The sequence below is a fragment of the Atheta coriaria genome, unplaced genomic scaffold (genome assembly GCF_025399875.1).
Source record: "Atheta coriaria isolate IRGN ID8LTWV9N9 unplaced genomic scaffold, Caltech_Dcor_3.1 hic_scaffold_3_pilon, whole genome shotgun sequence".
NCBI lineage: Eukaryota > Metazoa > Arthropoda > Insecta > Coleoptera > Staphylinidae > Dalotia > Dalotia coriaria.
In genome coordinates this window covers 3,519,461-3,532,299 of record NW_027045445.1, presented here as the reverse complement: position 1 = coordinate 3,532,299, position 12,839 = coordinate 3,519,461, and the positions used below count along the sequence as shown (strand labels likewise).

At 41.8% G+C, this 12,839-nt stretch overlaps 3 protein-coding genes across 9 annotated transcripts; 2 read left to right on the top strand and 1 right to left on the bottom strand.

The window, feature by feature from the left end:
- Positions 1–344: 344 nt before the first annotated feature.
- Positions 345–5,683, bottom strand: Drep2 (DNA fragmentation factor-related protein 2). Of its 6 annotated transcripts, XM_065318105.1 has the most exons (5): positions 5,418–5,683; positions 4,706–4,763; positions 4,346–4,650; positions 3,923–4,193; positions 345–3,854 (listed from the first exon to the last, which is right to left on the bottom strand). In XM_065318105.1, exons 3-5 carry the CDS (start codon positions 4,349–4,351, stop codon positions 2,836–2,838), a joined length of 1,296 nt encoding a protein of 431 aa, XP_065174177.1. In that variant the 5' UTR covers positions 4,352–4,650; positions 4,706–4,763; positions 5,418–5,683; the 3' UTR covers positions 345–2,835. The 6 variants fall into 6 exon arrangements, with proteins under 6 accessions (XP_065174177.1, XP_065174175.1, XP_065174178.1 ...); XM_065318103.1 differs by having other exon boundaries at positions 4,346–4,763; positions 5,359–5,683; XM_065318106.1 differs by lacking the exons at positions 4,346–4,650; positions 4,706–4,763 and having other exon boundaries at positions 345–3,620; positions 3,675–3,854; positions 5,359–5,683.
- Positions 5,684–6,129: 446 nt separating this feature from the next.
- On the top strand, positions 6,130–10,141 carry Hsepi (D-glucuronyl C5-epimerase). The gene is made up of 3 exons (XM_065299191.1): positions 6,130–6,447; positions 6,510–7,364; positions 7,420–10,141. Exons 1-3 carry the CDS (start codon positions 6,388–6,390, stop codon positions 8,278–8,280), a joined length of 1,776 nt encoding a protein of 591 aa, XP_065155263.1. The 5' UTR covers positions 6,130–6,387; the 3' UTR covers positions 8,281–10,141.
- A 312-nt stretch (positions 10,142–10,453) lies between these two features.
- LOC135789393 (uncharacterized) lies at positions 10,454–12,838 on the top strand. 2 transcript variants are annotated; one of them, XM_065299196.1, is made up of 2 exons: positions 10,454–10,611; positions 11,125–12,838. In XM_065299196.1, exon 2 carries the CDS (start codon positions 11,132–11,134, stop codon positions 12,392–12,394), a length of 1,263 nt encoding a protein of 420 aa, XP_065155268.1. In that variant the 5' UTR covers positions 10,454–10,611; positions 11,125–11,131; the 3' UTR covers positions 12,395–12,838. The 2 variants fall into 2 exon arrangements, with proteins under 2 accessions (XP_065155268.1, XP_065155269.1); XM_065299197.1 differs by having other exon boundaries at positions 10,504–10,759.
- The last annotated feature ends 1 nt before the right edge of the window (position 12,839 follows it).

The following is a 12,839-nucleotide window of genomic DNA, read 5'->3' as shown; positions in this document are numbered from 1 at the left end:
ACCCGACCTCTCATTCCGAAGTCAACGTCCGATGGGTGGATGCACGGGTGTAGTAAAAATCATATTATCGCCGCAGCATCCTGAAGCAAAACAAAACAAAGAAGTGAGGCATAAGTTTGCGTCCGTATTTTTGTTCGCGAATAATTTGCCCTCCTTTAAATAAGCGCCGCGTGTCTCGTTTTTTTGATGGGCGGAGAGGAACGTGGCACAGATGTCGTTTTGCAGCGGTGTCTTCGACCTCGCCTCGCAGCGGCAATTGGGTCAGTTGGGCATCACCTGATACAGGTCCAGGAAACTGCCGACCAAGCCCAAACTGACAGAAAATAACTCAATATACAACATAATATTTATAGATCTTCCTTTATTTTCAATGTTACATGCTCTGGCAGTGTAATTAGACTTTAGAACATTACATATGAGGATGTGGACGCGCCGAATTCTATGCAATCGAATCCGACGCTTGCGATAGTGTCTGTCTTTCGATACGTACAAAAAATGTACCGGAATCATGTTCACCCCAAATGTTCCTCGCTCATCATCATCTGACTTATCATTTGAATGTGTTTATCTTGTTCAGGATATTTGCGTCCTAGCTAGTAGCACATTACTTCTCGTTTAATTGTAAATTAGTAATAGTTTATTGTTCGATCGATGCCCTACGCGAGCGCGTTCGGAAAATATGCGAGTGCTCTGCACCGCCAATCGCAACAAATACAATACAAATACAAATTGATGCGATCCGCGTGCTAAAACGGCAGGACACGCAGATTCTCCCAGCGCGCACGCTGGATTTTGGTATATTAAACTTGCAGTGGTAGTGTTATTTCACGATGATATTTATTAAATGGTTCGTTTTGTTCAGCTGTAATTTTCGTATTACTTTCACTATGCTTAATGCTTCTCGTATGAGTGTTCGTCTGGATGTACTTCTGATGGCATTAACGCTTTATTAAATTAGATATTCGTTCGTTTCTATTACATCGTTAGTTATATTATACGCTCGACGATGTTTGGTTTGCATCTCTTGTCTGTTTGTAAATCCCTCGTTTGTTTGTTTTTATCTTAATGTGTGTTATTTATCTAATATAGACCTACAAGTTTCTTTTTTCATAATGTCGTTTATGAAAAAATTGTCTATCATTCGTATCACAACAAACCCGACCAATATATTTATTATATAATATATATTTTATTAATATTTTTCTTTTTCCCATGAGAATGAATATACATGAATTCGAATGTTTGCCGTGTTTATTATGTTTTACAATTATAATAATAGTATATTAATGGGAGAGTATGCTGCTCATTCATTGATGGGGTGGATGAGATGGGGGTGGTAGGTGGTGAACGCAGAGACGTATTTAATTCCGAATGATTGTTTGTCTGGAACTGAAATCAGAGTGAGTGTAATGTCGTTGATGTCTTGCATGCTTGGAAGAGTAGTCGAGGTGTGTGTATGAGAAAAATACAAAAACGCAAAGTGGAAATAGGACAAATTGAGCAATGTACAATCATTTAACCACCATTTATAAATATCTTCAATATTCTAAACAACTCGTTTATAAATACTCTATTATGCTGCATTTTCGCTTCATTTTCATGGTGTAGTCGTCAACGTCCTCTCGGCTATTATTTAATTATTATATCTTAAAAATAATTAACTTTAAACGCTAAATACTCGTACAATCCACATAATTATAAAAAGTACAAAGCAATTGTGTAATAATACTTTTCTTCCAGTTCTTTACGTGTTTATCTCTTGTTTTAAATGTTCATCTTATTTGCTCAACGTCTAAATACTGTTTGGCTGCTAGTTAAAAGTCGCGCGTCAATCGGTTACGATCCATTTGCTTCTTAATAGTTAATAATTTATGTATTTCAAAATGTATCTCGTTAATTAATTATAATAATTGCATTTTTTCTCTCTCGCTCTGCGTAATTCATTTACTTTGTAAGTTTATTTCTGTCTTGGTATAGTTTAATCATTTGCTTTACGTCTCTCACATTGTTTATATATATATAATTTAACTAATATATATATTTATATATGAATTAATACGTCGTCAATACTTAATGATCATCAGTCAAATACGTTCATGTATGTAATTTTATTTAATTTCTTGTCTCATTTAGTTAATACTGCTTCGTTTTAAATAGAGTATCATATTATAATACTGATTTCATTTCACCTAATTAATGATGCGCCACACGAGGCGCCGTCGTCATCGCGCTTTTCGTCGTTTCATATTCCTTTTATAATGTACAAGAGATATCATAGTGTTTGTTTTTATTATTATTTGTTTTCCTCGTAGTTTTAAAAAATCGTGTGATTTTCATGTCAATGGATATCTAGTATAAGAGTAACAGGGTCCTAGACGAAATTAAGAGAACAATATAATTCGCGTAGGAGGTGTGTAGGTCCCCACCGGTCTGCGGATTAATTAATTGTGATTCGTTCTATGAAATACTGCATTAGTTAGGTATGTGTATCGAAATATAATCGATCCGTATGTCGATTGTCAGCGTCGCACCATCGCACTGGTATGGGCGCACTTTATGTTCATATTTAACTACAGCGTAATACTCATCTTTGGCATTCGTTTATTAAATAGATTCTTTCTCGCCACCGCCATGCTGCGCCCATTTTGTTTATTCTTATTCGAACGCAGAGCCGCCGCGGCCGCTGCGTGGCGTAACGTTTTGCGCTTTTTATAAAATGTCCACACGGCGCGTGTTTCGTTTAATTATTATTTGTGCTATTTGACGCGATAAGTAGTAGAATTATGTTATTGGTTTGTTTGTGTTTGCTTAGTTGTTGGCAGTCGTTATTAGCTTTCACAGCCGATCTTCTTCCTCCTCCTCTTCTTCGACTTCCTCGCCGCCGCCTTCGTTCTCCTCCTTGTAGCCGGGATGCTCGGATATGGCGTAGTAGTTTCCGTTGTAGATGACGCCGAGCTCGCGCAGCACATCGCCGCGGATGGTCGCTTTGATGGTCCAGTTGTAGCAGTCGTCGCTCTCGCTTTCGCGGTCGAGCCGTTCCACGTCGAGAATCTTGGAACTGAGGCGCTCGAGGATGATGCCAATGTCCTTAATGCTCAAGTGCTTTTTCTGATCGACGCTCAGCTGGTCGATGAGCAGGAGGAACTTCTCTGAAGTGACGGCCTCGTCCTCCATCACCGTGTTCTCCGTCTCGCTCTCCGAGCTCTCGTGATCCTGATGGCGGCCAACGCCACCGCCGCCGCCTCCGCCACCTTCGATGTCGAGGAAGCGCACGTGCCGTGAAGCCGGCTGCGGAGAGGTTTGCTGCTGCGCGTCCTGAATGGGCGACGTCGCCACACTCTTGTGCACCGCGATCTTGCGCCCTTCTTCGTGCAGCGCGCAGCAATGGAAGTCGCACTCGATGGCGCCATTGCTCTGGGGGCTGCCGGCGCGCGGCATGTGCGCGTGGTGCGCGCATTCCGGCGTGTGGATGTGTATCGTGGCGCTCTCCAGCGAGCTGCCCTGCTTGAGCAGCCGGTGCGAGGGCTTGACGTCGTCGTGGTTTATCACAGTGATTTGGGGACTCGAGTAGCGTGGCTGCGGCGGGTATATGTCGTTGATGACCGTCTCCTTCTTACCGCCTGGAAGGGATGTCTGGATTACGAGAGAGGGTCGCTTGCTGGGGGAAAACTTGCCTGGCGCTGGCGACGGAGCTTCTGATGAGGACGCCCGAGACGGACCCGAACGCTGGTCCCAATGCAGCACAACTGTGACGCGACCCTTGTTGTCCATGATTTTCCAGGATGGCGTTTCATCGTGCAGCTCCAAGGCGTGTATCGTTTCGCATACGATCTTCGGGATAGCCGAGATTGCTACTGAGAGGAACACACAACAACGACGGCACCGTTAGCGAATGGCCCGGGCCCCGAAGGCGGATAGTTACCTGCACGTATGACGTCCACTCCAGCGGGCAGCCAGCGTTCGCCCGGCCGTAGCAGCAGGAGGATTGTGTTGGGCGGTAGGGTGCGGAAGTATTCGGCGTCCTCGACCTGGGTGCCGTCGCTCTCGAGGACGAGCCGGACCGGCTCGCCGATGGAGACGCCGAGCTTGTCGCGGCCGCGCTGCACCAACTCGTCGAGGCCTCCCACCACCAGCCCCTTGCGCACGCTACGCCGCCCGTCCCATAGCTTAAAGGGTCTCTTTCCGCGCGACTCCTGCAACCCCAAACAGAGACACACTCCTTAGCGGCACTGCGCCAGCACACACCCACCGCATCTACAAGCAAGCCATCTACTACTCTGCCAACCTACTACGAGCACTAGACGGACGAAACACACCTACACACATCACACAAGTCCTTCCGTACCTTCATCCTTTCGGCTTCCGTTTTTCTACATTCCCATTGTGTCCGAGCGCACCGAATTTAATCACCAGCCACAAGCGACATCGCGCGCACACCCGGGATGATTATTATCGCCCGTTCATATGGGGAGTGTTTCCTTTGAAACGGGATCACCGAACCTTCCTAGTGACAACTGACCTGACCCAATATCCAGCAACGGGGAGGTGGGGATAACGCGCATACTATTTTAGCGTGTCAAATATTTTCCACCGTCTTGCTCTTCGCGCTTTCCCTCTCCTTCTCGCTGTGCGGCGGCGGCGGCGTCGTTACTGGGAACGGCAGGATCATGTATTCGTCCTCGCGATTTTCAGACACAATGCCTACCTGGCCGATCGGCACCGCAATTTGCAACCCCCTTAGCTGTGTGCTGCACCTTGGGAGACTGGAAAAATCCCCCATTTCATCACCTATATTCTATATATGTGTGTCAGTGCGCGCGCACTTGTAGTATTAATTAAATCGGCGCGAGCCAATTTTATGCAGCCCACACACGGCCCATTTTTGGGGAGCAAGAACATAAATTGCTAACTAATTACGATCGGAAAGAATGCAGCTTGCCTATCATTTGACCGAGATTGCAGGGGACGGTAACAAATTCATGCGATGGCAGCAGGTCAGCATGACCTACTTAATGCGCGCGTGCAAAAAAAATAAAACCCAATTTAATCTATTTCACTCCCTACATACATACACTGGTCCCCGAATAAGAAACTAATAATGTACACCTCGAACTGATTGCGAATCTACCGTTGGTTGTTGTCAAAAGGGTCCTGGTTTTGATTTAGGTCAGAGCTGATATTAGGTCATCTAAACATTAGCGGGAGAACGGCACTGTCCGCGGCTGCTGGTTCAATCCGCCCCACGCAAACTAAGCACGTTTAATCGTCACAGGGTGCAGGGGATAGATTTTGCATGCGATGGGGGTCAAGACGTAGGGACTGGTGGTTTTTGGGGCCAATTGGGTGCACACAGCGTACCTCTCTTGCCATTACAGCATTTCTTCGATGCGGCCGTGTGGGAGCCGCGAGCACCTCACCTCCGTGATCAGATCGCAACGACGACGATTAACACACCGACGGCACTACACCGCTACATTTTCGCACGTCAAACCATCGTCGTTTTAGCATTCTTGCCCCAATATGCCGAGCAAACTACGCGAGGACCGAATCCTGCTGAACCAAACCAACTGTCTGAGCGCCCTCTATCAAAACCGGATCGATTGTGACGAAGGCGCGGCGCCGCGCTTTGGTCCTGCTGCCGCCGCCGCCGCCGTTCAGCCAGGATGCACGCTGAAGCACTGAGACCGCGAAGCGCACGCTCCTCGCGCCTTCGAGCTTTCTAGCCCGAACGCGTCAAACTACAGTCAGAAATGGCAACAAACTAGGACAAAGTTGTAACAACACAAAAACGCAAATATAATGAAACTATTTGAGAATTTCCTTTTACCATGGAATTGAAATTTGAGGAGGCATCTGTTTTGTTACCAAAGTTTTAGAAAATGGTAAAATGGTAATGGGAAATTGGTTGTCCCCGCTTGGTCTACAATATGATAAAATAATTACAAAAATAAAAATCAATGGAACCAAATATTTTGATTGGTCCCCTTAGATTAGTTGTAGTTCTAAACTATTTAAAAATTGTTGTAGCACTCAAAATTTAAATCTATTCCAGCGTTGCCTTTAGAGCGCACCCGTACCGTTTATGCTTCCACCTCCTTCGCGCAAGCGTTTGTTGTGCGTATTGCCGTTTCTCGGGCCAGTTGTAATGTGGTTGGGGTCGGTGTGTGGTACGAGCTCCTCACAGAATGCCTTGACAGTTAATCATATGTGCATATTTGTTGACATTCACCCACTTTCAGTGCTCTGCAAGGAAATTAAAATGTGTTACACAGTTAATATCTGCATTTTAACGCGAAAGTAACATGCATTGAAGTATTGAACACACTTCCAACTACAACCGCAATCAATTGTACTTAGTTGTTGATTGCTAATGCAATATGTGAATAAATGATTAGTACAGCAGGATCGTCCGGTGTGGTAAACCAAAAATCCTACCACAAAACTAAGGTACGAGTAATTGCCATTCCGTTCTAGAAAAATGACTAATAATATTTCTTGGGTGTTTACAGGGCCCACCGTTGTATTTTATAATGATGAGGTTGAACATAAAGGTGGTATTATTGCTCTGCTTGTGCATTGTGATATTCACCACACTATCTTTATGGAGTAGATGTGGAGATTCAATAAAAGATTGGCCACGACGACCACCATACTACACTTCAGATAAAGGCAGTGAACAAGGTATAGAAGAGATTGATTGTATTATCAATGGTGATCACACAATTGGGTGTCACAAGGAGGGTGATGAAGTCTACATTCCATTTTCATTTATTCATAAGTACTTTGAAATATATGGTAAGCTAGCCACTACTGATGGTATTGAAAGATTTGAATGGGCACACAGTGTTGGAAAGATCTACCATCCAAAAGGTAAATATGATCCGCGCGGTGTGTTCATGCACTTTGAGAATTTCAACGTTGAGGCGCGAGATCGCGTGAAATGTGTTTCGGCGATCAGTGGCGTGCCTATTTCTACACAATGGGAGAGCCAAGGGTATCACTATCCAACGCAAATTGCCCAATTCGGTCTCGCGCATTACAGCAAGAATCTCACCGAGCCAGAGCCACGACGCAAAGTCATCGAAGACGCAGACAAAGACCTTGCGAAATGGATAGTACCACATGGTTCTAACGTTTTTCGTTATTACGATAACACGTTGGCAACACATGTGTTGAACTTTTCAACATTGGATGCATTTAGTACTGGCGTTAAACTAAAAATGGATCACGTACTTGACTTTGTTATGAGCGTAAATATATTGCTGTACGCAAATAGCAGTTTGACGATCGTGCTGCAAAACCGCGAGAAAAAAGATTATTATAACATGCATTACATAGCATCGGATCTATTAGTTACAACTCAGGTATTATTTATTTTTCATCAATTTCAAGGAGTTTACTTTACATTTATCTTCACAGGATGAGAATGTTTACCATGGCATCGGTTTATCAGAAACATGGAGCCGGATCACGAGAGACTTAATCATCGACCTACAAAAAGGTCTCAACTACCTCGATAAAGACAAATCGAAGCATCGATTACCACGTTCCAAGTTTAAAATTGTCGAAATTATTCTTCGTGGTAGAGGTGCGATTGACAACTTTACTCTGTCATCCTCCGAACATATCGGACAGTTCTACGACGCAGCGGAATGGTTCGTTGCAAATCAGGATGAAAGCGGCGGCTGGCCCATTCCGGTGAAACGTAAGTTAGCGGCGGGGTTTCAGGATTTAGATCCAGGTTGGTATTCAGCTATGGGGCAGGGTCATGCAGTAAGCGTTCTTGCTCGTGCATATCACCACTCCGGCGGAGACCAGCGATATCTACACGCTGCCGTCAATGCACTGAAACCTTTTAAGGTACCCAGTTGGCAGGGCGGGGTACTAGCCACATTCCTCAACAAATATCATTGGTATGAGGAGTATCCGACGAAACCGGCTAGTTTTGTACTGAACGGCTTCATTTACTCCTTGTTGGGGTTGTACGATTTACTTACTATCGCGCCAGCGGAATACGGCAAAGAAGCAGATGTGTTGTTTCACAAGGGCATGGAGTCTTTAAAACACATGCTCATGTTGTACGATATGGGCAGCACAACTGCGTATGACTTGCGGCACTTTACTTTAGGCATCGCACCGAATTTGGCCCGCTGGGATTATCATGTGACACATATTAATCAGCTGCTCTTGCTTAGTACGATTTATAATGAGCCGTTGTTTCAACAAACGGCTGAAAGATGGATTGGGTACATGAGCGGAAAGCGGGCTGCACATAATTGAATCTGAGACGCAGTAATCGCTACAATAAATTAAAGATAAAAGCTTCTTTGACACCTGCTATATAATTATACTACTGTGTAATTGCATAAGGTACATAACAAATTGCTTGAGTTATTTGCGTGAGACAGTAGCAATATACCCCTGTAAGTAATAGGCATTGTTAGACAATCACAAACCAACACAATGAGACAACTTACCAACAAAAACTACTTAATAACATGCTATTAACTGGGCTAAATCTTGGACCAAACTTAGCAGATACTCTAAACATAATCATTACTTATTCTGACATTATCTAATGTTATTTTTGAGCAGATTTGTTAATATTACGTTTTTACAGTAATGTCCTTGCTATTTTGGCTTGGTTTTAGAAAACCTCGACACAAACAAATTTCGATTTTGATATTACTGCAATATCGCTGGACGGTAGTTGCTTGTGATTCATTTATTTTTAATTTCTTGTTATTTTATTCTTAGAGTAAATTCGATTTCGTCCATTTGATTGTTAATTTCAATTGTGCCGTGTATATGAGATATATTTGTGTGCAATGATGATTTAATATTACTGCAGAGGTTTATCGAAAACAACACTAGAATTAATATGATATAACATGAACAAAAAGTCAATTATCAGGTATGCTAGAACTATTCGCCTATACAAATTCTACGAAACCAAAAATGAACAAAGAATTGAACATTATGTACTAATGACATCAAATCATTAGAATTCCCTACCTGTATGACTTATTTATTTACGAGGAAACGAAGAAACAAAAATATAGAATAACAAAAAGACTAAATTGTAAGCTATTAGAATTAATGTAGGGTTTTCTTACGACATGGACGTGCAAAGATTTGTCATTCGAACGCATGAGGCTGGTATTATTAGGGATCGGACATTAATTTTTTAGGTATTTGTGTAGTAGACGGCTGTGTAAACTGTTATAATTCTAATAGAAACAATATAGCGATTGCAATCAACGTTTCGAATGATGAATCTCACTCTGTAGCCGATTTGCACTTTTGTAAATATCAACTTTTACTAACAAACTTGAAATTATATATTCAATCACACCGCGTATTATACGGAGAAATCTCAGCGGAGTGCAAGTTCAATGAATCCAATTATTGTTGTAGCTTACTATGAATTGTAAATGACGGTAATGAGCTTAATAGTTTGCCTATTGCATACCCATTGGAAACGTTTAAAAAGACGATATGTACTTGAATTTACTATGAAACTTAATTGTTTGAACTTTAGCGACTTATAATATTGGATTCGCTAAGTTTAGATTGTATTCTTGTTGAGTTTGCAACTGTTACCTTTAGAAATGTAAAACCGGCAGGTGTGGTATTTGTACTTAGACGGTGATGATTCAAGAATGTGTATTTTATGCGAATTCCGTCGGTGATTTCACATTTCCAAATGAGAGATTTATTTTGAGACATTTCGGCGAGAGGCTTATTTGTATCTTGCCATAGGGCTTAGAATAGTGGCATTGTACCTTTTAATGTTTAAGTCAAGTCTCTGTGATTTATAATACATAATCTATGAAAGAAATGATACATATTAATGATAACGATAGGCTAGATGAGCGATGAGGTAGCGGAACGTAAATTCAAATAGCAGTACTGAGTATGTATTTACTGCCAAACTCAATCGAGGATACTTATTACGAATTAATTTGCTAGGTTCTAAAAAATTGCTGAACCTACTATTGTTTTTTCTTGTATTGAAACATTCGTTTGATTCATTTGGATGAGCAAATAATGATTGCACTGAATATTTGAACTTGTTTTTCTTATGTGATTGTGACAATAACAATTGAATGAATTATTAATAAAGTGAACATGCAACTAAGGAACTTGTAGGACAATGCATTTAACTCATAACATATTGTATTTTGTTATTTTGTCCGCGATAAGTTCTATTGCAAATATTTCTTTCATTTTTAAAAATATTTTTTCAAATATGTTTGCTATGTTGCCAATGCAATGTGTTGCTTTAAAATATTTTTGTTTGATTGTTGGTATAATAACGAATAGTTATAATACCTTATCGCGTTTCCTGCCTACAATACCCCACTTAGCAAAACAAAAATATCGCTTCAATTAACAACTGTGATTCGTTGATCGTTGCGTAACAGTTTAAAACTATTTTAAACGCAGCGGAAACCGCGATGGCGCCCGCATCGCCTCTCCCGCCTATGCAAACTGCTCCGAAACAAAACGTCAACCATCTTGCGTCAAGAGCCTGCCTCCACATGACGCTTCGTTGATGCATACCGGTTTAAAGGGCTAATCATATTTAATATCGCCTGAAATAAAACAGTAAGTGATTTGTGCACAGTACTAATTATACAGTGATCAGAAATAGTCAGTAGTTAAATTGTGGTGCCGTATTATCAACGTAGAAGCTAGAGTTCGCGGCATCACCCGAAGCCTGGAGTGCCGTTATTTATCTACAACAACAAAACTGGTTTGTTGATACTTTCCAAATGAAATGCATTAAATACCTAACTGTACAGAGAAGGTTCTTTTTCTCTGGAGATAGAGCACTTGCACGTAATGCCAGTACGCGTGCATCTCTCGCGTTTGAGGTCGCGTAGCCTTGTCTTAATTATTAAATTACAATCTCTCACTCATATCGTGGAGTATAGCATGCATCGTGTGTTAGCTCCATTACTAGTGCTGCCGCAGTCACTCACACTAGCCGCGCAATAATCAAAACTTTGTTTTCTTAGTGAAGTTCGTTACGCTCGAGTGCGTATTTTGTGTTAGTGAAGCATAGAACGCGCGACGCGCCTAAATTTAATTCAAACTATTTTTAAACAATGGTTGCAGGAAAAAGATGAGCTCCAGGAATGGAAGAAGACACCGTAAAAAGACTGTTGACGAAAGCCCACCTTTCAGGCCTCCATCAGTTAGGAAAGAGGAGTCTTTGAAAGTAAAACACTTTGAGCCAGCACCAGTCGCTGTTGTATCATTGTCAGAGGAAAATGGAAAGGTGGAAATCAAAAGACCAGAGACACCAGTCCAAGTTGCAACTGAGATAAACAACACTCCAGTTACAGTGGCAATCGAATCAACTGTTGATACCACAAATGGTAACAATGGAAATGATCATCAACAAAATGTTGTTGTTGTGGAAGAAGCTGATATTGAGTTAGCTGTGAGTGAACCTGAATTAGAACCACTTGTTGTGGACTCAGAGGAACAAGAATTACAGTTTGATGACAATTCGGATATTGATTCACACAAAGGTTCGCCGGTGTTGACCAACCGGTGCGCGACTCGACGATCGCAGACCAGAAATATTCCTACGCCAAAGACACCTCGAGTAAATGATCAAAACGGTGAGGAGAAAGAACAAATTGAAGTGCCGAATGAACAAAATGGATGCGTTGCAGAGAAGCAAGACGCTATTGACAATAAGGAACATCACAAACAAGAGGATGCCGAGAGCAATACTCTAGTGTTAGATGCAAACATGGAAACGCCGCCACCGACTGAGGAAAACTTGAGCGTTCACTTTCCGGATGGTGAAGTGAAACAATCTGAAATTAATGATAAGAATAGCATCAACTTGTCTGTGGAGTCTTGTGAATCAGCACTAAGCACTCAAGTGAATGTCGGTGGTGATGTTACAAGAGAGGTTGATCTCACTCTGCCTGATGAAAACAGTTTTCTGAACACTGCCAAAGACTTGACGGTGGTGGAAACATTGCGTCGCATGTCTTCACGTCGTGGAATTCGCTCAGGTTCGTCAGATTATCGCAGGACGCTGCTAAAATCTCAAGCGGAAAAATACGATAATCTTCTGCAGCAGCAACGTGCTTCTATGGAGCGTATCACGTCGACGAAACGCAAAACACGCAGCAAGACTCCCGAAAATCCGAAACGTTTCAAAACTGAATCCTCACCAGGCTTTTTCTCATACATTTCCAGCCCGCTCTCAATGTTACGCAATCGTTTCAGCAGCGGAGAGTCGATGTCCGCCAGCACGCCCAAATTGACTGGGTACAGAGAACAAGAAGCAATGGAAGATCCGGAACTCAGCAAGATTGAAGACTCCAAGGCGCCCGTCGACAAGAAGCGATGCGTTATTATGTAAGCCCTACTCGTATCGTAGTTGTGTGACTTAAGGAAATATGATGATGCAGTTTTATTTAGCGATTTTGAGTTTATATTCTAAGCACTTTTTATTGCAAGTAGACTACATTTTTTATATATATAGAATTTCCCTACATCATACTTGTTCTGTTACATATGTGAATTGCATCCAGTTTTGTATTTGTTAAATATCATTTGGAAATCGATCTATTTTCTATAAGTAAAGTTGTACAAAAATTACAACAAACGATGTATATCATAACGAATTGAAATGTAACGTATGTATGTATGCACTAGTATTTTAATATAAGTCTGAAGTATTAATTTACTCACATACTGCATTCAAGTATCATCTCACTGACATGTTTCAGATCTATATTTTTAAGACGTAAAATAATTACGATGTAGTTATGCAATTTACTCAAATAAATTTTAAATACAATAAT

Excerpts from the sequence above, each read along its gene's own strand:
- LOC135789393 (XM_065299196.1), top strand. The coding sequence starts at position 11,132 with ATGAGCTCCAGGAATGGAAGAAGACACCGTAAAAAGACTGTTGACGAA.
- Drep2 (XM_065318101.1), bottom strand. Across the intron at positions 3,855-3,922 it reads AGTGGACGTCATACGTGCAG|TAGCAATCTCGGCTATCCCG; the intron begins GTAACTATCCGC and ends TGTTCCTCTCAG.
- Hsepi (XM_065299191.1), top strand. The coding sequence starts at position 6,388 with ATGATTAGTACAGCAGGATCGTCCGGTGTGGTAAACCAAAAATCCTAC. Across the intron at positions 6,448-6,509 it reads AATCCTACCACAAAACTAAG|GGCCCACCGTTGTATTTTAT; the intron begins GTACGAGTAATT and ends GGGTGTTTACAG. Across the intron at positions 7,365-7,419 it reads ATCTATTAGTTACAACTCAG|GATGAGAATGTTTACCATGG; the intron begins GTATTATTTATT and ends TTATCTTCACAG.